This window comes from Vulpes vulpes, chromosome 9, assembly GCF_048418805.1.
Source record: "Vulpes vulpes isolate BD-2025 chromosome 9, VulVul3, whole genome shotgun sequence".
Classification (NCBI taxonomy): domain Eukaryota; kingdom Metazoa; phylum Chordata; class Mammalia; order Carnivora; family Canidae; genus Vulpes; species Vulpes vulpes.
In genome coordinates this window covers 57511466-57534821 of record NC_132788.1, presented here as the reverse complement: position 1 = coordinate 57534821, position 23356 = coordinate 57511466, and the positions used below count along the sequence as shown (strand labels likewise).

The 23356-nt window shown below is 42.2% G+C and overlaps 2 protein-coding genes across 2 annotated transcripts in view; one reads left to right on the top strand and one right to left on the bottom strand.

Annotated features, from left to right (window-relative positions):
* Positions 1-704: 704 nt before the first annotated feature.
* On the bottom strand, positions 705-14312 carry LSM3 (LSM3 homolog, U6 small nuclear RNA and mRNA degradation associated). The gene is made up of 4 exons (XM_025991551.2): positions 14200-14312; positions 11707-11817; positions 9037-9132; positions 705-1015 (listed from the first exon to the last, which is right to left on the bottom strand). The coding sequence occupies exons 1-4, from the start codon at positions 14218-14220 to the stop codon at positions 935-937; spliced, it is 309 nt and encodes a 102-aa protein (XP_025847336.1). The 5' UTR covers positions 14221-14312; the 3' UTR covers positions 705-934.
* Positions 14313-14429: 117 nt separating this feature from the next.
* XPC (XPC complex subunit, DNA damage recognition and repair factor) overlaps positions 14430-23356 on the top strand; it is a 29551-nt gene continuing 20624 nt past the window's right edge. Inside the window, exons 1-3 of the mRNA XM_072720210.1 lie at positions 14430-14649; positions 20319-20514; positions 23230-23348. Coding sequence (XP_072576311.1) covers positions 14517-14649; positions 20319-20514; positions 23230-23348 — 448 coding nt within the window. The 5' untranslated portion in view covers positions 14430-14516. The remainder of the gene's footprint in view (positions 14650-20318; positions 20515-23229; positions 23349-23356) is intronic.

Sequence of the window (23356 nt, the reverse complement as noted above, 5' to 3'; positions counted from 1 at the left end):
ATACACAAACTCTTTCCTCTTTCCCTTTCAAGCATTAAGGGCTGACTGACTGAAGCTAGAAATAAAAAGAGCTTGGCTTTTTAGCCACTTTGTTTTATTGTGCCACTGAGATATGTTGTTGGAGACCTGTCATTAATGGTCTGTGATCCAAGAGTGGGTCATAAAATATGGGCAGCATTGGATATATGACCAAGCTGAACCACACAGGTATATAACCACCAAAGCCTAACCTTAGAGATAAATCAGACCAAGTAGAATAGAAATCATGCTTTGTATTTCCCGGCAATGTTAACACATACATACAATGGCACGATACTGCCACTGCCACCGCCACCCCACCTGCTCAACCTATTATTTGGTCACTCTTCTGTGCTGTTATGAGATCCTATAGATGCGCTATTCTATCCACACTAATCTCCATTTCCTGCAACTGTTGGTTTAAAGAACTGCCTCCCCAGAAGACTTAGAGAGGACGGACATAGGCCAACATGTGGTTTTCAGTACTCTACTTGGTGCCTCCAACCTAGCAGATGCACAGATAAACGTGTACAATCAGTACAAAATGTGTGCTCAAAGAATTCACAAGACAGGAGACTGCATTAAAAAAAAAATTAAAAAAGGAAACATGAAATTTAATTTAAAGGAAAAAAATATCAGAAATTGTCTGAGAAAACAACAGAGCAAATGAATTCCTGAACAAAGAGTTCTGCATCCTGGTGATCACATTTATTGAAAGAGTTAGAAAAAAATTAAAATGCCCTTTAGCTTAAGAATTTTTGAGTTATCTGCAAATCAACTCAATTCAGGAGTGGAAGAATCCTTGGTCATTTCTTAATATCAAAATGAACGCAGGTTTCTCTTTTGGATGTCTTCTACATTTAAAGAGGCAATCATACAAAATCTCCTATATTCCATACATGATAAATTTTTTGTTTCAGCCGACTCTTAATGGAGGAGCAACTAGTACAACACCATCTCCCCGGACAAAAAGCATTGGAATATTCCGTTTTGTTGACTGGAAGAGGAAAACAAAAACAGAACACATTTATATAAATACACAGTAGTATAATTTATTTTTTTGAGAAATTTGAAAGCAAAAAAAAATAACATAGATTCATCATAACACAAATTGACTTAAAAAACCTGACCACTTACTTACCTTTATAGCACAAAGAACCACTTTATTAACTGTTTACTTTTCCTGGATGTCTATAATTGGGGCAAAGATTGGAACTATTCACCTAAATCCATTCTCCTCCTCTTCCTGGCACATAGCTAGACTACCTTACTCATGTTCCCCTGCAACCAGGTACAGCCATGGGATTGGGTTTCAACCAATGGGAAGTAAACAGAAGTAATGAAGTAATGACTCATTAACCTTCCATGACCACCTCTCTGTGGTCTTCCCCATGCAACTGGATGGGACTCAGATATAATGAACTCTGGAGATGTCAGAGCCATAAGACAGAGGAAGCCTGGGTCCTTGACTGAGTACCTGGAGGAAAGCTATTGTGCTGAACTAAAATTCCACTCAGGACTGTTATGTGGGTAAGAGATAAATTCTGCTGTGCTGAGCCATTCAATGCTGCATCTGTGTGTTACAGCACCTGCCTATGTGGAATGAATACCTTGGGGCACTCGCCTACAGGTTGAGCCTTGGGCACAAGGGAAACAATATTCTGAAATCCTTTTATGCCCTGGCAAAACATTAGGTAAAATTGTTGCCTGCAATAACTTGGAAAGTAATCCAAGGGCCTCCCAAACCTATACATTCCAGGGGAAGAGGTTGGAAAAATCCAAATGTTAGTTGCTGATGCTTTCAGCAAGGCAGTATAAGAGATGAGCCCAGGCAAGAATGAGCTGGTTTTCAAGCAGAGATTACAAAGAAATAGGATTCACAGGGTTCGAAGTTTTTGGATCCCAAACAATAAACAAGCAAGAACAAAAGCTTTAAGGACCAAGCCCAGTAAACCTCCTAAATTAAACAACTCAGCCCTGAGGCAAGGATCAGGTTAAGGGTGGTGCTTTCTCACCCAAATTTACTTTAGCAAATGGCCTTAGGATCAACATTACTTACATGGAGAGGAACAGGAACAGAGGGAAAAATCTAGAGGCATCCAAAGGTTATGTGTAGGTAAGAACTCTCACCGAGGTTACTGGCCCATCGAATTGATTGGAAATGAACAGGTCAGACACAGGTGAAATCCTAAGCTTTTTTAAAAACTGCATTCAAAGAAAGCATACCTGGCTAAAAAAATCCTTTGACTATTTCAGTCTTCCACAAGCAAGAACTTGGCTGTGAAAACTCTGCAGCTCCCATTTAGGGTTGCCAGATTTAGCAAATAAAAACACAGACTGCTCACTTAAATCTGAATTCTAGATACACAGAAAAGAATTTTCTTGGTGTAAGTACATCCCAAATATCACATGAGACACACTTGACCTAAGACTTTACTTCTACTACCAGAACAGGGAACATTTCACACCTCCCCAGGGCATTCTGCTGTTTCCATTCTTTGCTCTCCTAAAGGGAGTTTTTTTGGCAACTATCCTGTCCCTGCTTTGCAGCAGAGGATGTGGGAAGGGCAATGGTAACTAATTCATCCTTTTTAGGTTCTAGAAATCTGTACCACAAGTAGATCTGACAGACAGAACTGCCTCTCTGCCAGGCAGAAAATATTAGTAACAGCTGTTGTAGAGAGCAAGATGGAGCGACTCATGTCACGTAGGGGCCTGTGTCAAGCAATGACATGAGCAGCTAAGTGGATGGCAGCTACCAGATATGACCAAGACCAGCACCAGCTGGCGACACCTGGGAACTGACGGCGAGCACGGGCAGAGGAGGTCTGCAGGGGCCCAAGACCACTGAAATCCCTTTAAAACGAGAGGATTTTTGCAGTAAGCCGTCACTCTCCTCAGACACTGACCCCTCCAAAAAGGCAGCTGCTGCTGAAGGCTCTCTGCCCAACTCATCTCCACAAAGAACAGAGATTCTTCACTGAACAGAAGCAGCAGCGAGTGCTGAGAGCTGACCTGGACCGGACCGAGGCCTTATCTCAACTGCGTGTCCACTGACTTGGCGTTTGGTCTGTTCACTTCCTGCCCTCCATGTTATCTTGTTCATTGTGTGACTTGTCTTGTGTTCTGCTTCATGTGCTGTGTCAGAAGCCAAGTTAATCACGTGGTGAAATGTCACTCAGTTTAGAAACCTGAACCGGCTTTATAATTATGTTCACCCTGCTTCATGACTGCATAAAGTTGACACTGGGAAGAACCAACTTGTGTCTTCAGTGTGCACCGTCATAGTGTGCTCATGATGGCTGTTTTTATAACTGATTTTAAGATGTAAAAACTATGTTTTATGAGCTTCTTGGGTACTAGAACCTACATAAATAGGAGAACTCCTTACACTAAATTCAAGTAATACTTGCAAGTTTAGTAGACCAAGCTCAAATACACTTACTGGTCACTGTCACCAACGACGTGCTCTCACGTTTCCCTAGAACACTCTCTCAGGGCAGTAGCTCTCAAATATTAATGTGCATAAAGAATCACCTCTTTAACAGCTCCTTATGATGGTTTTCTAGGTTCCAAGCCCAGTCTCATTTACTAGGTCAGAGTGTGGCCCATGAGTTTACATTTCAAACACAGTCAAGGGTGATGCCAATACTCCTGTTTTAACGAGCATACTGTGAGAATCAGTCTCAAGAAACAAGTGTCATAGGACTCTTGTCTGTTATGAAGCAGTACTTCCTTCTGGTTTCCTTTGAGTTGGAAAAGGTGCATCTAGTTCTAGGACAGCAAGTTCAGTGAAAGTCTGCGCTCAACAAAATAACTGATGTATTTATTTTACTCAAATTCCTTACTCGGTGGTCCTATTTCTGAACTAAAAAGTTCCTTCCCTTCTTATGGAATCCACTTCATCTGTAATGATTTTCCATTAATTCAATTAGTTTCCTGGAGATTCAGTGAACAGAAACGAACAGGGCAGCATTTTCCAAGACAAGTGGCCCTTAATGATCCCTGTGCCTCCTGGTGTTCACACCCTTGTGAAATCCCCTTTTGAGTATGGGTGAAACCTATGCCTTGCTTCTAACCAAGAGGATACTGCAAAGGTAATGGGATGTCACTATCATGATTACATTACATAAGAAAGTGACTTCCATCTTGCTAGCCAACTCTCCTGCCTGCTAGGTTTGATGAAGCAAGCTGCTAAGCAGTGGAGACCCATGTGGCAAGGAACTGAGGCTTTCGGTCCAGCAATGCTCAAGGAAATGAATCCTGCCAACAACCATGTAAGTGAGATTAGAAGCAGATTCTTCTGTGGCTAAGCTTTCAGAGGAGACTCCAACCCTCGTGTAACCTCATTGAAGACCCTGAAACAGAAGACCCAGCTGTGACTGGATACCTGACCTACAGAAATGGTGGGGTAATAAATGTATGTGCTTTTAAGTCTCTAAGTTTTGGGGTAATTTGTTATGTAACAATATATATTCTTAAGAAAGAAAGTACTGTGGTTATATATATATATTTTTTTTTTGAAAATTTATTTCTTCATGAGAGATACAGAGAGAGCTAGATTGGGGGGGAGGGGGTGCGCAGAGACACAGGCAAAGGGAGGAGCAGGCTCCACGCAGGGAGCCCAACGCGGGACTCAATCCCAGGACTCCAGGATCACGCCCTGAGCCGAAAGCAGATACTCAACCGCTGAGCCATCCATGCATCCTGGTTATATACATTTTGAAAGCACTGCATACTATACACTCTTCTGGAGAGAGTAATACCAATTAGCTTCAACCTACACCTATTTTACTGAGCTGTTAGAATGAAATATGATTATGTTGAATGGATAGCACAGTGCTTAACATATAGCAGGCATTCAGCAAAGCTGAGTTCCTCAACCTCCCCATTTCCATTAGAGCACTTTTTCATATCTAGTGTTCCCTCTCTCAAGCTATTCTGCCTATTTGTTCACATTCAAGGCACCCACAATTTTCCCACTTTTTAAATTAGATGTTAAAGCCCAGGATGGCAGGGACCGAGCATGATCTTCCAGATCCTGGAGATTTACAGGACAGGAAGTCTATCCATGTTAGCTCAGCCACTGCTGAGCTCTCCAGAAGAACTAGTGCTGCCTGCTAATTTCAAGATTTCACTGTCCATCAATTCCATCAACTACTTGGAGCACCAGGCCTTAACACAGAGAAATGAACTCTCCAGGCTTTGAAGCCAGTTAGGCTGGTGTTGAAAATCCTTACCCTATCTTTTCCTGGCTGAACCTGGGTTTCCTCAGCTAGAAAGTGGGAATAACACCACTGGCCTCAGTGTTAACCAGATTAAATGTAATAAAACTTGGAAATCTTCAGTACACAGCAGTTGTTCAACATATTAGTTTCAGTTCTCTATTCCAATCCTGGACATTTTCTACTTTTTATTTCTTTTTCTGTTTGAGTTATTTTTTTTACTTTACTGTGGTGTGAAAGCAAAAAGCATTCACAAGTAACTGTAGTTCGATATCTGAATTTTGATCTGTTCCTGAGCTTAGTAATTGCAGTACAACAGCAACAGCGGCAGTAGCCACAGCTCCCGGTCAGCCATGTGACCACAAGGGTCAATAACCAATACACTCATCATCATTCTATACACATACAACCATCCTGTTTTTCACTTTCAGTACCGTCTTCAATAAACTACATGGATCATGCAACACTTTATTATTATAAAATAGGCTTTGTGGTAGATGATTTGGGGCAACCCTAGGCTATTACAAGTGGTCTGAGACTTTTAAGGTAGATTACGCTAGGCTATGATGTTTGGTAGATGTAATACATGTATTTTCAACTTACAGTGGGTTTGTCAGGCTGTAACTACAGTAAGTTGAGGAAGATCTATCCTCTGTTATCTTTACTCCCTTCCCTGCCTCACATTCCTCTAACAACCTGCAAAAGTACTCATCACCTGTAGCTAACATGGCAAATATGGGGAAAAGAATGAACAATGTCCTGGGCTCTGCTACAAAACAGCTCACAAGATGAAAAGGAATACAGAAATGAAGAGTCAGGCACCTGGATGGCTCAGTGGTTGAGCATCTGCCTTTGCTCAAGTCATGATACTGGGGTCCTAGGATCGAGTCTCGAATCAGGCTGCCTATGGTGAGACTGCTTCTCTTTCTGCCTATGTCTCTGCCTCTCTGTGTGTCTTTCACGAATAAATAAAATCTTTAAAAAAAAAAGAAAAAAGAAAAAAAAAAAAAAGAAATGAAGAGTCAGCAAGATCAGTGTCAGCTGAGAATGCCAAAGGTTAGAAGGTCCAACCGAAGGAGCAAATTGACCAAAGGAAGAAAGAAGGTCCAGATGGTCAGAGAAGGAGTCACTGAAGAGTTAGGACTGAGGCAGTTCTTGAAACAGGCTTTGCAGGAAAGAGACAAGGATGATGGTTCCAGTTAGGGCACACACTATGGGAAAAGACATAGAAGCAGGACTAGAAAGGACACTCTGAAGACAGCAAGTGGGCCAACTTGGCCAGAGTAGTCATGAGAGAAGACACTAGAAAGTGTCAATCCCACAGTGGAGGGTCTTAACCTAGCCCGAATCTGTGCTTTGCTCTCTATAAGCCACAGAAAGCCATAAATGTCTCTAAGCATGACTATAGCAAATGAAAGCATTATTTGAGGACAATTATTTTGGCAGTCACCTGTGCATGGGCTGAAATGGAGGTGGACATAAGGGAAGTACCTCAGCTAGAGTCATGGCAACAGGAAAGAAAATGACACATTTCACTCAACATGAAGGAAGAAATCAACTCAATCAGTTATTGACTAATGTGACTGAAAGAGGGAAGTCCAAGAAAATTCTGAAATTTATGCTCTAAATAACAGAAAATCATGAACAGAAGTAGGGAATTGAGAATGACCTTGTTTTGAAGGTGAAGAACACTAGCAATTTAGCTTTATGTGCCACTGAGTTCAAGATAACATCCAAAGTGAAAATATTTTTAATTAGAATACTGGATATGAAAGAGTAAAGCTGAGAAAAGGAAAGAAACTGGAGACACAGATTTATCCACAATCATAATGGCCACCAATCACATGCCAGAGCTTTACACATACCGATTTAGCACATCTTGCTACAATCCTGGGAGGTGGGCACATTTGTCATTTTACAGAAGTCCCTGAGGCTTAGGAAGTTTCTATAACTTGCCCAAGGTCATGAAACTAATCACCAGCAGGAAAATTTGAGCCCAGATCTGTGAAGAGCTCAAGCTTTGGTGCTGTACTGATTACTGGTATGGACTCATGCCTTATCACATACGACAGTTACTACATGACATGTCTGAGGGGAAAAAATGTAGATTAAAAACTTAAAAGCCCATGTTCACAGGGAGAAAGAAAGAAAATTTGCAAAGGAGTCAGCAGTGGTTGAAGACAGAGGGAAAGCCAGAATAAAGCAGAACAACAAAACCCAAAAGCCTAACATTTGAACACTTACTATGTGCCTGTGCTAATTTAAAGGTTTTTCTTGTATCCTCTCAATGAATCCTCAATAGCTGTATAAAGTAGGTCCTGTTACTGTCCCCATTTTATAGACAAGGACACTTGTCAGACAGGTTGGATAGTGTGGTACAATTAAATAGCTGGTACGTAAAGGAGTAAAGATTTAAATCCAGTCCTGCCATCCGAGTCTACATTTTAAACCACTATGCTCTAGGAGGGTTCAGAGACTGGCTTCCTAATACTTAAAAGACTTAAGTGTGATTTTCTTTTTTTTATATTGAACAATGAAATTTACCAACATTCAGAAGATCTGCATAACTCCAAGAACTAATATTTTCCAAATGACCAGTGCTTGATGTTACAGAATCCTGCATTGTAAAAGATACACTGAAAGGACAAAATAGACCAACGAGTTTGCATATAACAAGAGTATGAAAAGATTACTGATATGGGGGACACCTGGGTGGCTCAGTGGTGGAGCGTTTGCCTTTGGCTCAGGTTGAGATCCTGGGATTGAGTCCTGCATCAGGCTCCTCACAAGGAGCCTGCTTCTCCCTCTGCCTATGTCTCTGCCTCTCTATCTCTCATGAATAAATAAATAAAATCTTAAAAAAAAAAAAAATCACTGCTATGGTCTCAGATTCCATATTGCAACTAACCTTTAAGAAACTACTGCGTCTTAAGATTTTTAACATAGCATCAAAGGCAAATATCCACAAAAAATACTTTTTAAAAAAAGATTTATTATTCATGAGAGACACAGAGAGAGAGGCAGAGACACAGGCAGAGGGAAGAGAGAGAAGCAGGCTCCGCACAGGGAGCCCAATTTGGGACTCGATCCTGGAACTCCGGGATCATGCCCTAGGCTAAAGGCAGATGCTCAACCACTGAGCCACCTAGGTGTCTTTACTCGTCGCTACATCTCTGTGAGGCTGGATTTTCTTCAACTATAATATATCATAACAGATTAAATGCACAGCAAGACGGGAGACTCTAGATGTCATCAAGGTTACATTGAAAAAATCTGCAAAAGGTAAAATAAAGACGCTTCTTATAATTTTATTTCTGTAGTTACTGTTAATGTTATTTCCGTTAACAGGTAATAAGCTTAGTTACTTTTAACAAATATTTTTAGAATTTCTCAGTTTTAGTTTTTATTATTGATACTCAAAGCCATATCAAACAAAAGAATACTGTCCAGTATTTACATACTTATATACTAGCACAAATACGCATCTTATATTGTCATTTATCAGTGAATCCTGGCAACCCTATGAGGTAAATGGTAGTATTCCTGCTTAAAAATGAGGAAATTAAATCTGCCAAGTTAATTCCCTGGCCCGACATACCCCAGGTAGGATGTGGTTAGACCAGTACTGGAAACCAGGTCTGTCTGACCTCAAAGTGTTTGCTCTTGGTTGTTATGCTTATTTACTGAATCCAATTAGGTACCAAATCATGACAGGCTTCCCATAAGTGTGAAGCTGCTGGATATTAAGAACGATCGACATTTTAAAAGTGAGAAACAGAACTGCATGACTTACTTTATATATCTCTTCATATGTTTCTTCATCAATTTCTATAGTAGTCACAGTTTCTTCCACATCTCCCAATATCATATTTAAATGCTGATCATATGCCTGAAGTGGAAAGGGAAGGGGCCAAGATATTTAATAATCAAGAAACAATGAACAGGGCTCATGCACAATACTTACACCACAAACATTTATATGTAAGTAAAAAATAATTCTGCTGTACTAATACACTTTTTCTTCACAAATTATCTCCAGCGATAATTTAATTGACCTGATAAAAATGCAAAACTGTTTATATGACCCAAAATGAATTTACTCAAAAGAACTTAAAAGTTTTAGTTTTTTAAAAGCATCCACCCTACTGGTCATCCAAGGCAGTTATATCATTTATAATATTTAACTATGAAAAAAAAGCAAATTTATCACTTTTCAGCAGACTTCTTTTAATTCCCTATAAAATAGCACTTCTTTTAATGCCCTGTATAATACGAAAAATTCAATGAAGGCAATAAAATTCTTTAACTGCTAAGATGAAAGCACTGCAGTCTCCCAAAGGCACAAGACACTGCCATTCATCAACTCTCCCTGTCCCACAGTAGGCATCATCATGTAAAGTAAGTAGGGCAACACCCTGCCCATTTAAAACCTAGCCAAAATTAGGAGGCCTGGGTGGCTCAGCGGTTGAGCATCTGCCTTTATCTCAGGGCATGATCTTGTAGGACAGGATCAGGACAGGATCGAGTCCCGCATCCGGCTTCCTACGGGGGGAGCCTGCTTCTCCTTCTGCCTGTGTCTCTGCCTCTCTCTCAGTGTCTCTCATGAATAAATAGATAAATAAATCTTAAAAAACCAAACAACCTAGCCAAATAAACTGCGTGGGCTCAATCAATAAATGTTGCAATTCTGATATTCAGGGATGTCCCCAATCCAAACTCCAAAGCTCATGTATTTTACAAAGGTCAAACTCCAGAGGCCTTGTTCAGAACCCACTTAGGCTTACTTCGAACAAAGTTTAGAATGGTTTACCAGCTTACATCTAAACAGAAGTAGCCAGTCAGCCATGTGGGGAACTGCTAGCAAAACACACTAAGAGCAAAAATCTATAGATGAGGGCCAGAAAACACACAAAAGGACATGGGTCATTTAGTAGAGGCAATCAAGTCTAGCAGGAAACTGAAGAAGACTCCCAGAGCTTAGACAACATATTTGTCTTAGGGTGTTTCTCCATGTGCCACTGGCCCATGTGATTAAGCAAAATTCTATTTTTCTTGGCAAAGTTGCCACTATTCCATTTCCTGGGATTCTGCCTCTCGTAAAGCTAGCTGTGTATTAAGATCACTGTCTCCCTAGGTCCCTACTTCCTTTCCAAATACAGGAGGTTCTTTACCTTTTGTTTTTGTGGAAGGTACAGAGTACTTAGGAGTGGGGCTGCAGTCATACTGTCTAGGTTCATATTCTGGCTCTCCATTTACTGGGTGTGTTACCTTAAGCAAGTTAACTTCACCTTTCTAATAAGCCTGAGCTGCTTCACCTGCAAAACAGGACTAATGTTACCTACCCCTCATAGGGTTGTTATAAAGGTTAAATGGGGTATCACATACAAAACACTTGAGCAGAGGGAGAAGAACAAGTGGATTCTGTGCTGCGTGTAGAGCCTGACGTGGGGCTCAACCCCATGACCTGGAGATCACAACCTGAGCTGAACCGACATCAAGAGTTGCATGCTTAACCGACTAAGCCACTCAGGTACCGCCAAAAAAAACACTTCTAATAAAAGCACCTGGCATGTAATTAATGCCCAATAAATAAATATCAGCTATTTTATAGATCACTTTAAGGTAGAATGGCAGTAATAAATATACTCAGGGAAGTGACAAGTTGTCAAGAACAGGCAAAACATTCAGTATACTCTCTTTATGAATAAATAAGACCACTTCAAGGGACCAACCCTATAGAAATATTTGCAGATATACACATAGAAATATGTATAAAATTGCATACTGCAGCATTATTTACAATAGCAAGAAATAGAAAACAACTTAAAAACCACTATTACCATATACAGAATTCTATAGTCATTAAAAATAAAGACTTATACACACTCATGATCAATAATTTTCAAGAAAGTGAAAAAGAAAGGTGCTCAAAAATATGTATACTAAGATTCATTTTTATTAAGGTAGTGTATACAGTGCAAATACATGCATGTAAACATATATAGATATATGTGCAAATATACAGAATAGATCTGAAAGACCACAGACCCAGTTTTTCAGTGGTTAGCAAAAAAATGGGATTTCATCTTTTACTGTATGAACTTCTGTGCTATTTAACTTTTCTCACAAGGAAACAAAAATTTATGTATGTATCAGTAACTGAAAGAGCACTGAAATTAGAATGGAGAGTAGATGCTATTTACAAATAAAGAGAAAAAATGAAAGAAATGAAAATGTTCTTTAATAAACACATCTTTTTCTGTTAAGAGAAAACATGTTAAAAATACGAATGCAAGGCAGCTATAATTGGCTTGTACAAACACGTGTAACCTTCTGTCCTCTTCTTACCTACATCCAAAATATTATTCTGCATTGGACAGTGTTTATATTTCAAAAGGTAGGGGGTAGGAAGAAATGACAAGGAAATAATCTGATTTCACGGTAATTTAATAAATTTACTTACATGTAATCTGCCTCGAAGCTCTCGGTCATTTCTCATTTTCACATAAATTCGCTCATCCAGGCTGAGCCTGATGAGATCCAGGGGCTCTTCTACGGTGTTGGTAGTTTGTTGCTGATAAAAGAAACAGGCTTAGTAATATAGTACCAGAAGAGTGCAGTGTTCAAATCACTGCTATACTGTGTGACTGTGGGCAAGTTACTTAACCCCTCTATGCCTCAGTCTGACTTCATAAAATGTGGATAACTAGAGTGCCTACTTAATACTGCAGCCGTGAGGCTTAAATGACATATATGAAGACTTTGAACAGAGCCTGGATCGTAGTAAGTGCTATATAAATGAAGGCTGAAACATACATACACAGGAAGGAGTTACACAGAAAAATAACTGTGACGCCACTTTGTTCCCTCAAAATCCACACTGCCTGGCCCAATTTCAGTTATAGGAAGTCACTCTCTGGGACTTTAACCATATTCCATATGTCATTTAGTGACCTGAAAAAATTCCCATAATGATAACCACACACTAATCAGAATGCTAGGTAAAGATGAAAGCTTGAAGGACGATTATGAATTCAGTTTGGCGCAGGTTGAGTTTAGGGTGCCACCTAGCCAGCAAGGTGAATATATTTAGCAGGCAATATAGAACACTGGTTGAAAGCACTAGCTTTGAAGTCAGGCAGTATGGGTTCCATTCCTGATTCTGATACTTATGAATTCAAGCCTTATTTATTTATGAGACAGTGCGTGTGAAAAGAGCGAGGGGGGAGGGGCAGAGGGAGAGAGAGTCTTAAGCAGGCTTCCCGCCCAGGGCAGAGCCCCATTCGGGAGAGAACATCACCACCCTGAGCCGAACTCACGAATCAGATGCTTAACCAACAGAATCACCCAGGCACCCCGTGATACTTATGAATTCAGATTAAACATAACACCATCTCTTGTTATCAGCTTCTCTGTTTGGAAAATGAGGAAGCCTTATCGTCCCTTCATGATTGTGAGGCTCAGATGAGCTAATGTATTAAACTAACATATTTAATGTATTTAAGATAGTACTTGGCAACCTGAGAGTACTTAGAAATGGCCCTTGTTATTATCAATTAAAGAACTGTGAGAGATCAGGGCTAAGATGACTTGGAGTCATCCGAATGCAAGGGATGGTTGAAGCCAGGAGTTGATGAGATTACTCAAGAAGAGCTTCTTCAGTGAGTACGTTCGACTACTGGAGGTACGTGACTGAATGTTACAGGTTCTATAGCCTTAAAAAGCTAGATTGGGAAAAACAAACAAATCTGCTTCGACCTGGTCCTTATCCCCGATTAAACAGGTGTTTGTTAAGGACCGGCCAACCAAGCACTAGATTACCATAGAGTGGTCAGTCCCCGCCCTCAAAGAGTTCATTCTAGTGGGGAGAGTCATGTAAACAAACGTTCAGCAATACTATGAGAATATATACACCACAGGGCCCTAGGGCTCCTCCAGCCTTAGTCTAGAATGCCCACTATCCATACTTTTCATCCTGTAGTTTTAAATACTGCCTTTTCAAAGAAGCCTCCTAGATTAACCAATGTATTTGCTCAATACATTATTTGCCCAGGGTTTCCAGCACTGCTGTAAACAGAATGGTCAGGATGGTGACCACAACTCCTGCCCTTATGATACTCACATTCTAGTGGGGAGAGAGAGGCACTGAACGACGAAGGGTATGTTTAATACGAATAACGTGAAAAATCAAGCAGGTTGACAAAGGGCGCTATTTTACGCAGGCAGCCAGACGAGTCCTTGCTGATCAGGTGAGATTTCAGGAGAAAGCTGAAATTGTGGCTCGATCCACAAATATAGCTGAGGGAGAGCATTCTGGGGGGAAAGCAGCGCAGAAAAGAAAGCCCGTAGGATCATCAAATCACTCCACAGGCCGGCTCCTTGCTGGTTGTCGTCCTACCACACCACAGTTCCCACGCATAGCACCTGTCTGTACTTACGTATCTGCCCTTCCCCAGAACAGAAGTTCCAAGTGGGGACAGGGACCACGTTTGTCAGTGCCAGCGTCCCTGCTGCTGAGAACGGGGTCTAACCACACAAAGCTGACGTTTGCTACATTTTGTTGAAGGAACGACAACGGCTCCGCTCAGCAATAATAGCCGCTAAACTTTATTATCACGCTTCCTATCAGAATCCGTGAGGCAGGTAGGGAGAACCATTCCCATCCTGCAGAAGACCAGATGCAAGAAAATGAAGTGGCCAGCGCGAAAGGGAACTACTTTTCGGGCGGGCTTCGAGGAGGAAAACCTCTCAGGGCCCGAGACAAAATTCGAAGGGGGCGCGGTTACCGAGAGGCAGCTTAACTCCGTGATAACCCAGAAACAGGCGGCACGAAAGACCACCTTCCGGTGAGTGTGAAGAAAGCAGTCCACCCTGAAGCAGGTACGCAAAGCCGAGCAGGACCAGGGCTGGGAGTGCAGAAAGGCTCTCTGAAGCGAGCCCCTCAAAACTCACTCACCTGGTCCACGTCGTCCGCCATCTTTCAAACCCTGCGCCTTTCCCGCCTCTCGCGAGACTACGCGAACTCCTCGCTGTCGTCTACGGAAACGCGAAAATGCGATGCGCCGGAAGGAGAAAGAAATCGGCTACGTCAGTTCGGCTTCGTACAGTTCTTATTGGTCCTTTGGGGCTGGGGCGGAGCTTCGTGGGCGTAGACGAGGCGCGCAGGGAAGGGGCGTGGCCGTGCCTCGCCCCCCACGCCCTCTTGGGGCGGGGTCCTACTCAGCATCCCGCGGTTCGGTGCGTCACGGTCGAGGGGAGTCTTGCCCGGGCAGCATGGTTCGGAAGCGCGCGGCCGGCAGGGAGCCGCAGGGACGCGGGCCGTGCGGCCGGAAGGCTAAGGGCAAGAGCACGGCCGCGCGTGAGGCGGCGGCGGCGGCGGCGGCGGCGGCGGCGGCGGCGGCGGCGGGTGAGAGCGAGCCCTGGGGGAGGGCCGGAGGCCAGGTGCGGGGAGCGGGGAGGCCGAGCTCCTGGAGGTGGGGGGCGGGGGCCGCGGAGCCCAAGCTGCCCAGCCTCCTGCAGGGGCCGAGGGCCGAGTGGGCACAGGCGTTGCCGTGGACGCGGGCCGCGGGCCGCGGGAGACGGAGGGACGCGCGGCGGTGCGCGGGCCCCCAGAGCGACCCCTGCAGTTGTCCCAGCCGGAGTTCCACGTTCGGGTTCACCCTGACTCCTCCGCCCGTACGCCCCACCAGGCTTCTTACATTGGCCGAGGGCAAAGCAAAGCTCTTGAGTTTCCCCTCTTAACCTGCTCCTTCCCTCGCCTTTTCCCATCCAGTGAGTGCGCCCTCCTCCCACCTTGTTAGGGTAAAGCCCTCCTTTGCCCGACGCGTACACGTCCAGTCCGTCGGCAGCTTCAAGCAGTTGGACCTCGGCGCTGTCTTTATTTCCATGGTCCCCGTCCCTATTCAGTCGAACCGTTGCAGGTGCCTCTTTACTGGTCTCCCTACTTTATCCCCCTGCAATGGTTTCCCCACCCAGCCCCACATGTGATTTAAAAAAAAAAAAAAAATCAGATCGTGCCGTGTTCCTAATTCAGACCTGTTGCTTCCCATTGCTCTTGGCCTAAAATCCGAATTCCTCACCGTGGCCTGCAAGACCTTACATGATTTGGCTGCTGCTACTTCTCTTGTTGTCTCTTAGGACTCCTTTCTTTGCCAGATGCCTCCCTTGTTGGCTTCCTTTCTGTTCCCTAAACATGCCATGTTATTTGTTACCTTGAGCTTTTGCCTTTGATCTTCCTTCTTCAATGGCTCTAGGGTAGCAGATTTCGTCTGTTCCTTCAGAATTCCCAGCACCTTGAGTGCCTTATGTAAGGTGTTCTTTGCCAGGTACTCCTTATCACAGGCCCTCACAGCCAGCCTCTGTCATATTATGTAATGATCTTGTTAATTTGCTTCTTTTTTTGATGGCCTATCTTCCCACGATTTAAGTTTATGAAAATGTTTTTTATTTTTTGTTAGGTCCTATATTGTTTTCTCCTTTCTTGCATTTAATTCAGTGCTGAATAAATATTTTAAATAATTGCATTATGCATGCTGTAGAAGGGATTTCTGGGCTTCTAAAATAATCTGGATAGATAAGGTAACCAGCAACGGCTCCTATGACACTAAATTCAATAGTCCTGTGATTATCTATATAAGTTCATCATCCATTAGTAAATAGTTAGATGGAAGTCCTTTTTAAACTGAGAAGGTGATTTGCCCCACAATTGATGCTCCATTTTATTCCTTTTATAAAGTTGCATTTTATTCATTTATTCATTCACATAACATTTTTTGATATGTACCACACAAGTACCTGCACGAGTTAGATGACGGGGGAGATAGAGATTACTTGGAGGAGCATAGAGTGCCATAGTGTTGACATTTACAAAAAATATTCAAGACAGAGTGTAATATCTTGGAAGAAGGTAGCAGGCTTTGTGGCTTTTGAAGGAATAATCAAGTTTGGAGAGATTGGGAAGTGCTCTCTGAAGGAGTTACGTCTGATCTGCGACTTTAACAGTGAGTAACATTTCAGCAACTGGCTGTGAAAGGGGCTTTTATTTCAGTCAGAAGGAATGTATTCTGAATATGTGGCAGTTCAAAAATTAATAGTTGTAATCTGATGGGAAATTCCACCTGCCTGGGTACCATTCCTTGTAGCTGAACACTTTATGTGGATGCCAGGTTGGTGCAGCTTCAATACTTAGCTGTTAATATGCAGTTGCATAAATTATCTTGCACAAATAATTTAGCCTCTCTGAACATCATCTCTGAAACATAATACTGTTTTTCAGGGTGGTTGTGAATTTTCAGTGAGATAACTGCTCCTGCCATGGTCCATGTCAGGTAACCAGATGGGCTAGCCAATAGCAGTTCACCCTAGGTGTAGGTAAGGATGCAAACTTACTCAGGCTTCACTCAAACTCAGCTACAGGAGCTACCAGTAAGTTCCCAAGGAGCTTCCCAGGAAGAGTTACAATCTTTCTTGTGGTTGGAGGGAGGAAAAATCTGGTTGTGGTTTGGGCTACAGTTGACACTGATTCAGTGACTCTCAGTGTTGTTTCTGACAGCACCTCTGTGCATGCTAAAGAAGGTGACACTTGGCTGCATTCAGCATTTTGGGACAAAGAAAACAGTTTTCTACATTATTTCCTTGTTTCTGTTAGGGCATCTCTAATTTCCTCATGTTTCTTCTTTGTGTTAATGCTTTCATTGAAATGAATCATTCATTCCTTCAGCCAGTATTTACTGAGCACCTGCTATTTCCAGGGACTGTTCTAGGTGCTAAAATTCTAGTAGTGAACAGGACAGTCAAGGTCCCTGCTCTCATGATGTCTGTGGGGAGGGGTTGGTAGGATAAGACAATAATACGTTAAGTAAATTCACACAGTGATGAGGGTTTTATGAAAAGAGTAAAAGAGGTAGAAACACTGACGTGGGGGTGGGGAAGAAGTGGCTAAGTCAGAATTGGTGGTCAAGGCCTTTTTAAGGAGGTGATATTTTGAACGAATAACTGAATGTCCTGAAGGAGCTATTCATTTTTTTTTAAGTATCACAAACTCATACCTTTATTTTTTTTTTTTTTATTTATGATAGTCGAGAGAGAGAGAGAGAGAGAGAGAGAGAGAGAGGCAGAGACACAGGCAGAGGGAGAAGCAGGCTCCATGCACCGGGAGCCCAACGTGGGATTCGATCCCGGATCTCCAGGATCGCGCCCTGGGCCAAAGGCAGGCGCTAAACCGCTGCGCCACCCAGGGATCCCTGAAGGAGCTATTCAAAGGAGGTTCTGAGGGAAGAGTTCTAAGCAGAGGAATCATTACGTTTGAAGACTTAGGGAGAAATGAAATGAGCTTGGCAGGTTGGCTGGCCTCAGTGAGTGAGGGGAGAATGGTAGGAATTAAGGTGGGAAAGGTAGGCAGGACTATTAGTTTGGAGACCAAGTTAAGGAGTTTGTATTTTATTCTAATTGCTATGAGATGCCACTGGCCATTTTAAGCAGGTATTTTAAAATCTCAGTAGAAGGCCAAGCAGTCCAAAGTGATAATTCCTACCCTTCTGAAATTATCATATTGAGCATAAGGAGACTGTTTAGGTGGCTCTAGATCTTGGAGAGACCTAGAAAATAGCCTCTGGATTCTCTGGTAACCAAAAAAGTAAAGAATAATAATAATTTTAAAAAAGTAACCTATATTTCTACTATCCAGAAATAATGTTTTATTTAATTCTAGTTTGTTTTTCTAAGTAGAAATCCTACAGTAAAAACAATGTTGCATGCTTAGCGTTTTATCATATGTCACTTTCCTTTGTCTTAAAAGATGACTGAATTATATTCCAGTATGTATACATAATGATTATGTCATGGTTGGGCATTCAGATTTTTAAAATTTGAGGGTATTGCAGTGGCCTCCTCCTTATCCTCAGGGATACATTCCAAGACCTCCCCCACCCTCAGTGGATGTCTGAAATGCAAGTAGTACTGAATCCCACATGTACTATGCCTTTTTTCTTTTTTTTTTTTTCTTTTTTCTATATACATATCTATGATAAAGTTTAATTGATAAATTAGGCACAATGAGAGATTAATGACGACAACAGTAAAATAGAACAGTTAAAGCAATATACTGTAGTAAAATGAATGAATATGTTCACTTTCTCAAAATATGTTTCTGTTCTGTACTCAGCCTTCTAATTCTAATGGTGATGTGAGGTGATAAAATGCCTAGTGTTGAGGTGAATGATTTAGGCTTTGTGACATAGCCTTAGGCTACTGTTGACATTCAGGAGTTTGTCAGAAGGAGGATTACCTGCTTCCACATACCAGTTGACCACAGGTAACTGAAACCACAGATGATGGGGAATTACTGTATGAAAATGATACTATGGAAATTTTTTTGTTTCCATTCTTATCCCCCTTTTAACTCTTCTAACCCTCTCTTCATAGCACAAAAATACACGGTTGTCCTTTTGAACCAACCAAATAAGTTTGGTGAGGAAGACACGGTGCTTTTGAAGTATCCTCCCACCTGTGTTTTTAGATTAGCAAAAATGAAGTGTTACATGTCTTTGTTTCACATCTATTCATAGAAGGCTAAAAAGCGTTAAAAGTAACCCAAAAATCCTGATTTCAAGGCCATCCTACTCAATCTGTCAAGTCATAAACCCGTAGGCAGCATCTGGCCTTGGAATAAGTGTCTCCAGATTCTAAAGAATTTTGAAATTTTTTGTGTTTCCATTAAAATGTTTAAAACATGAGGATGCATACATTTTGTAAAATATTCTAAGGAAACTTAACTAAATCAGTGATTTTAACTAGTGTTAGAACAAATGTCCCTCTATTATGAGAAATTTATTAAAATTTTTATTTTATTTAGATCAAAAGGGAGAGCGTTTCTCCATGCAAAAGTATATTCATGGGGAATATAAGTATTTATCCATAGTTAGTAGGACAAACCATAAATGAAAGGAATCAGGGACGCCTGGGTGGCTCAGTGGTTGAGCGCCTGCCTTCGGCTCATGGCATGGTCCTGGGATTGAGTCCTGCTTCAGGGTCCTTGTGGGGAGCCTGCTTCTCCCTCTGCCTGTGTCTCTGCTTTTTCTGTGTCTCTAATGAGTAAGTGAATAAAATCTTTAAAATGAATGAATGAATGAATGAATGAATGAAAAAAAAAGAAAGGAATCAATCTCATATTAGGTTAATACTGCTGTTCCTTTTGGAACCTTAAAATCTAAAGTATTTTTGTTTTTCCAAAATTAACTGAAGCAGAGTCATGCAAAGGCAAAGGAAGATGCGTTATTTTAGATTCAGGATTATTCTTATGGATATATTTGCAAAATAGAAGATACCTTCCCCTGCTGTTAATTGATTTATTAACCTTCCAAGGAACAGACCATATCTTCAGATGCCCTAATTTAACTAAAGCCAGCAGCTTGTGCACTTTAAAAATTTCCCTTTAACAAAAACCAAGAATAATTATTCTAAGAAAATAAAGGTATTTTGAAATTACTACTGTCTTATTCCAACCCTAAACTTGCTGAGATAACCCCAAAAGTATACTTTTTTGGGTTAGAATGGAAAGGTTTCGTGAAGTATGTTTTGAGCAAGGTTTGGTTTTGAAAGATGGCAGAAACATGGATTAGTAGTAGTAAGGTTGTGGAAAACTTGGACATGCTTATGAACTCAACATTTCACTTAATAGTGGGTTATTCCTAAAATAACTAGTCTCAGCGGGTAATAAATAAGCAGGGTGTTAATTAGCAGATTGATGTATTTTTCCTTCCCGGCTATTAGCTGAAATTTGAGATTTGGAAGCTAGATTTTACTGGAGTCATGTGGCAGTCTGTGTAATCCCAGGAGGAGTAGAATACGACACTGATAAAAGAAGCCGGTTTTTACTGTGAGCACAGGGTGTAAACTGGGTTAGAGACATGAGGAGGCTATAAGCTAGTTGTTGAACAAATGGGGACAGTGACCCGGTCATGGGGATGTGATCTGGAGGGAGGTGACAGAAGGGGGCTTTTCATCACCTGCCCGTGAAAGCACACTGCCTCCACCTTTCTTGTGTCACTTAATCTTGTGTTCTGTGTGGTCATCTAGATATCTCAGAAGATGAGAAACCTCTAAAGAGGAGCCTTCTCTCCAAAGTCTCACGAGCAAAGCGGAAGAGAGGCTGCAGTGGTCCTGGGGGCCCTGCCCACAGTCCAGCCAAAATGAAAGTGGCCAAGGTGTCTGTTAAATCTGAAAACCCCAAAATTGTGAAGGATGAAGCCCTCAGCGACGGGGAGGAGTTCAGGTGAGATGGCTGACAAGCTTCCAGCCAGGTCTGGATTGCTGCCCTCAGGGAAGTGAGTCCTAACACCTGCTCTTTCTCCTCACTGTGGTCTGTGCTAAAGATGGGGTCTTTAAACTCTTCCAGCTGGAGCTCAGACCACTAGTAAGATTCTTCTTAGCAATTAAAGTAGCCCCTTGAATAACCAGGTTTGCACTGCATAGGTCCACTTATATGTGGATTTTTTTTTTTTTTTTTGGATAAATACAGTAAGCACTGTAGGTATAGTTTTTCTTGTGATTTTTAAAAATAACATCCATTTCTCTTGCTTACTTTATTGTAAGGATGCGGTATATAATACATATAGTATATAAAATATGTGTTAATCGCCTGTATGTTACTGGTATGGCTTCCAATCAATAGTAGCCTAGTAGTAGTTAGCAGTTTTGGGGATTCGAAAGTTCTGTGCGGAATTTTGACTGTGCAAGCGGTTGGTGCCCCAACCCCACATTATTCAAAGGTCAGCTGTTTTACAGTTTACCTCCCAAACTTTTCAGATGATCGTGACAGCTTGCAGAAAGTGATTTGTTTGTGGTTACACAGCAAGATGGTGGCAAAAACCAGTTGAGATTTAGGCCTTCTGACTCCTGGTCCAGTGCTCTTTCTACTGCACAAAGGTACCACAAACATAAACTGTTGGCTGGCCGTTCCAGCTTTCTTTTGGACTGCTCTCCTCAGGTTCACTCTGCTCCCCCCAGGCTAGACTTCTGGTCACTCACTTGCCACATGCTAATACGGGCCACATCAAGAATGAGTTGTGCTCATTCTTTCTTCTACTTGGAATGCTTTCTTCCACCTTGAAGATGTGGATCACCGTCCATCCACTTGACAGCCTTCATTGATCTTTCCCCTTTGCCTCCTCTGAGTTCTTGCACTTACTTGTATCTTGCCACGCCCCCTGCTTACTGCCCTGCAAGCTGTCTGAGGCCTGGAACCATGCCTGGTTCATTTTTGTATGCCCTGTGGCATCTAGGGCAGGGCCTTTTATTTGGCAGAAACGAAACAAGGATTTTTGCAGTTGAATGAACATGCATAGTAATACAGGGTGAACAGTGAATATGAGCTGAGTGAACACTTGATCGTCCATCTCCTAGGAAGGTTGTGTGTGCGGGAGTGGTCAAGAAAGGAAGAACAAAGAGGTAGTAGTGCCTTCAGAAACCAATCTGCCATCTTAGTCCGGGCTTTTCTGCAGTCCTCACAGAGGAAAGGAGCCCAGGAGGGGGCAGCAGTATGCAGGAACATGAGGAAGCGTGGAAATTTTGCACTCAGGTCATCTCTTTTCCTTTATTTTCCTGAGAATGCATACCTCAGAGCTTCCTCCTGCCCAGTTGCTCCTCCCTACCAGTTGAGTTCTTTCTCCAGAGAAATCCACACACATAGACCAGGATTCTGCTACTTAAAGCTCTGCGGCCCTCCCTTTACTCTCCATTGAGAGTCGACTTGCAGACAAACCTGTAGCCGTGGACATTTCCACTACATTTATCCTAAGGAGAAATTTTTGTTTCTGTGGTGCTGAAAGTGGTCTGCTGAAGGGGAGTGCGTGTATTTTTAGAGCTAAAGACAGGATTTTACTTGTCTGAGCTGAAATTTTAGGTGATGGTCTCACTGAGAATACACATCAGACCTCACAGAAGCTTAAAGTAACTGCTCTAAACACATTTTGCATATGAAATAGCAAAAATAGATTACATATCAGTAACCACTTCATCTTCAGCCAATATTCAGCTAGCTGTTTATCTGTGTAATGACCTACTTAACTAGCTAGGTATCAGTACTTTTGGTATTATTTGTGATGTACTCGTGTATGGACACATCCCCACATACTGTAAGGTTAAATTTCTACCAGCTTCTGTCTACTTACATCATGGAGGTGGGAGGAAATAGTCATGTGACCATCGGCAAATGTGAATTCCTTCTACTTTTTTTTTTCTTTATAAAGGTTTTATTTTATTTATTTGAGAGAGAGCAAGCACAGAGGGAGAAGGAGAAGCAGACTCCCTGCTGAGCAGGGAGCCTGATGCAGGGCTCCATCCCAGGACCCCGGGATTATGACCTGAGCTGAAGGCAAGCACTTAACCCACTGAGCCAGCCAGGCCCCAGATTCCCTTTTCACTGTGGTGTCTACCTGCTTGTGTATACACATAGATTTCATAGCTTTTACTTTTTTTTTTTTTTTAAGATTTTATTTATTCATGAGAGACACAGAGAGGCAGAGACACAGGCAGAGGAAGAAGCAGGCTCCCTGTAGGGAGCCCGACGTGGGACTTGGTCCCAGGACCCTGGGATCATGCCCCGAGCCAAAGGCAGATGCTCAACCACTGGCCATCCAGGCACCCCACAGCTTTTACTTCTGAAACTCATGTTATTATGGTTTCTTCTAAGTTTTCCTGTACCACACTTCCAGACACAGCTGTGTTTTCCCTCACACAGCTCTAGGCTGTGGGTTCATTGCCTTCCTTCTGTTAAAGGCACGTGTAGTGTCAGACTGATGATCAGAGCATGTCTTGAGCCCTTGAGACGCTCCAGTGATGGAGGGAATGAGGCTCAGAGCTCACATATTATCTTTAAATAATTGCCATAGGTTCTCAGTTGAAGAAGGAGTCCTTAGAATTCCACTTAGCTTGAATGCACTAGGACGTGTGAGCCTTCTTCACCTTCCCTGCTATCATCTTTACACAGGGACTTCGCCAGTGTTCGGAAGAAGGCACACCCTTCACAGAGAGAGGCTGCTGTGGACAAAGGCAGCTGTGAAGGAGATGATGAGGAAGAGAGTGAAGACGAATGGGAAGAGGTAGAAGGTACAAGA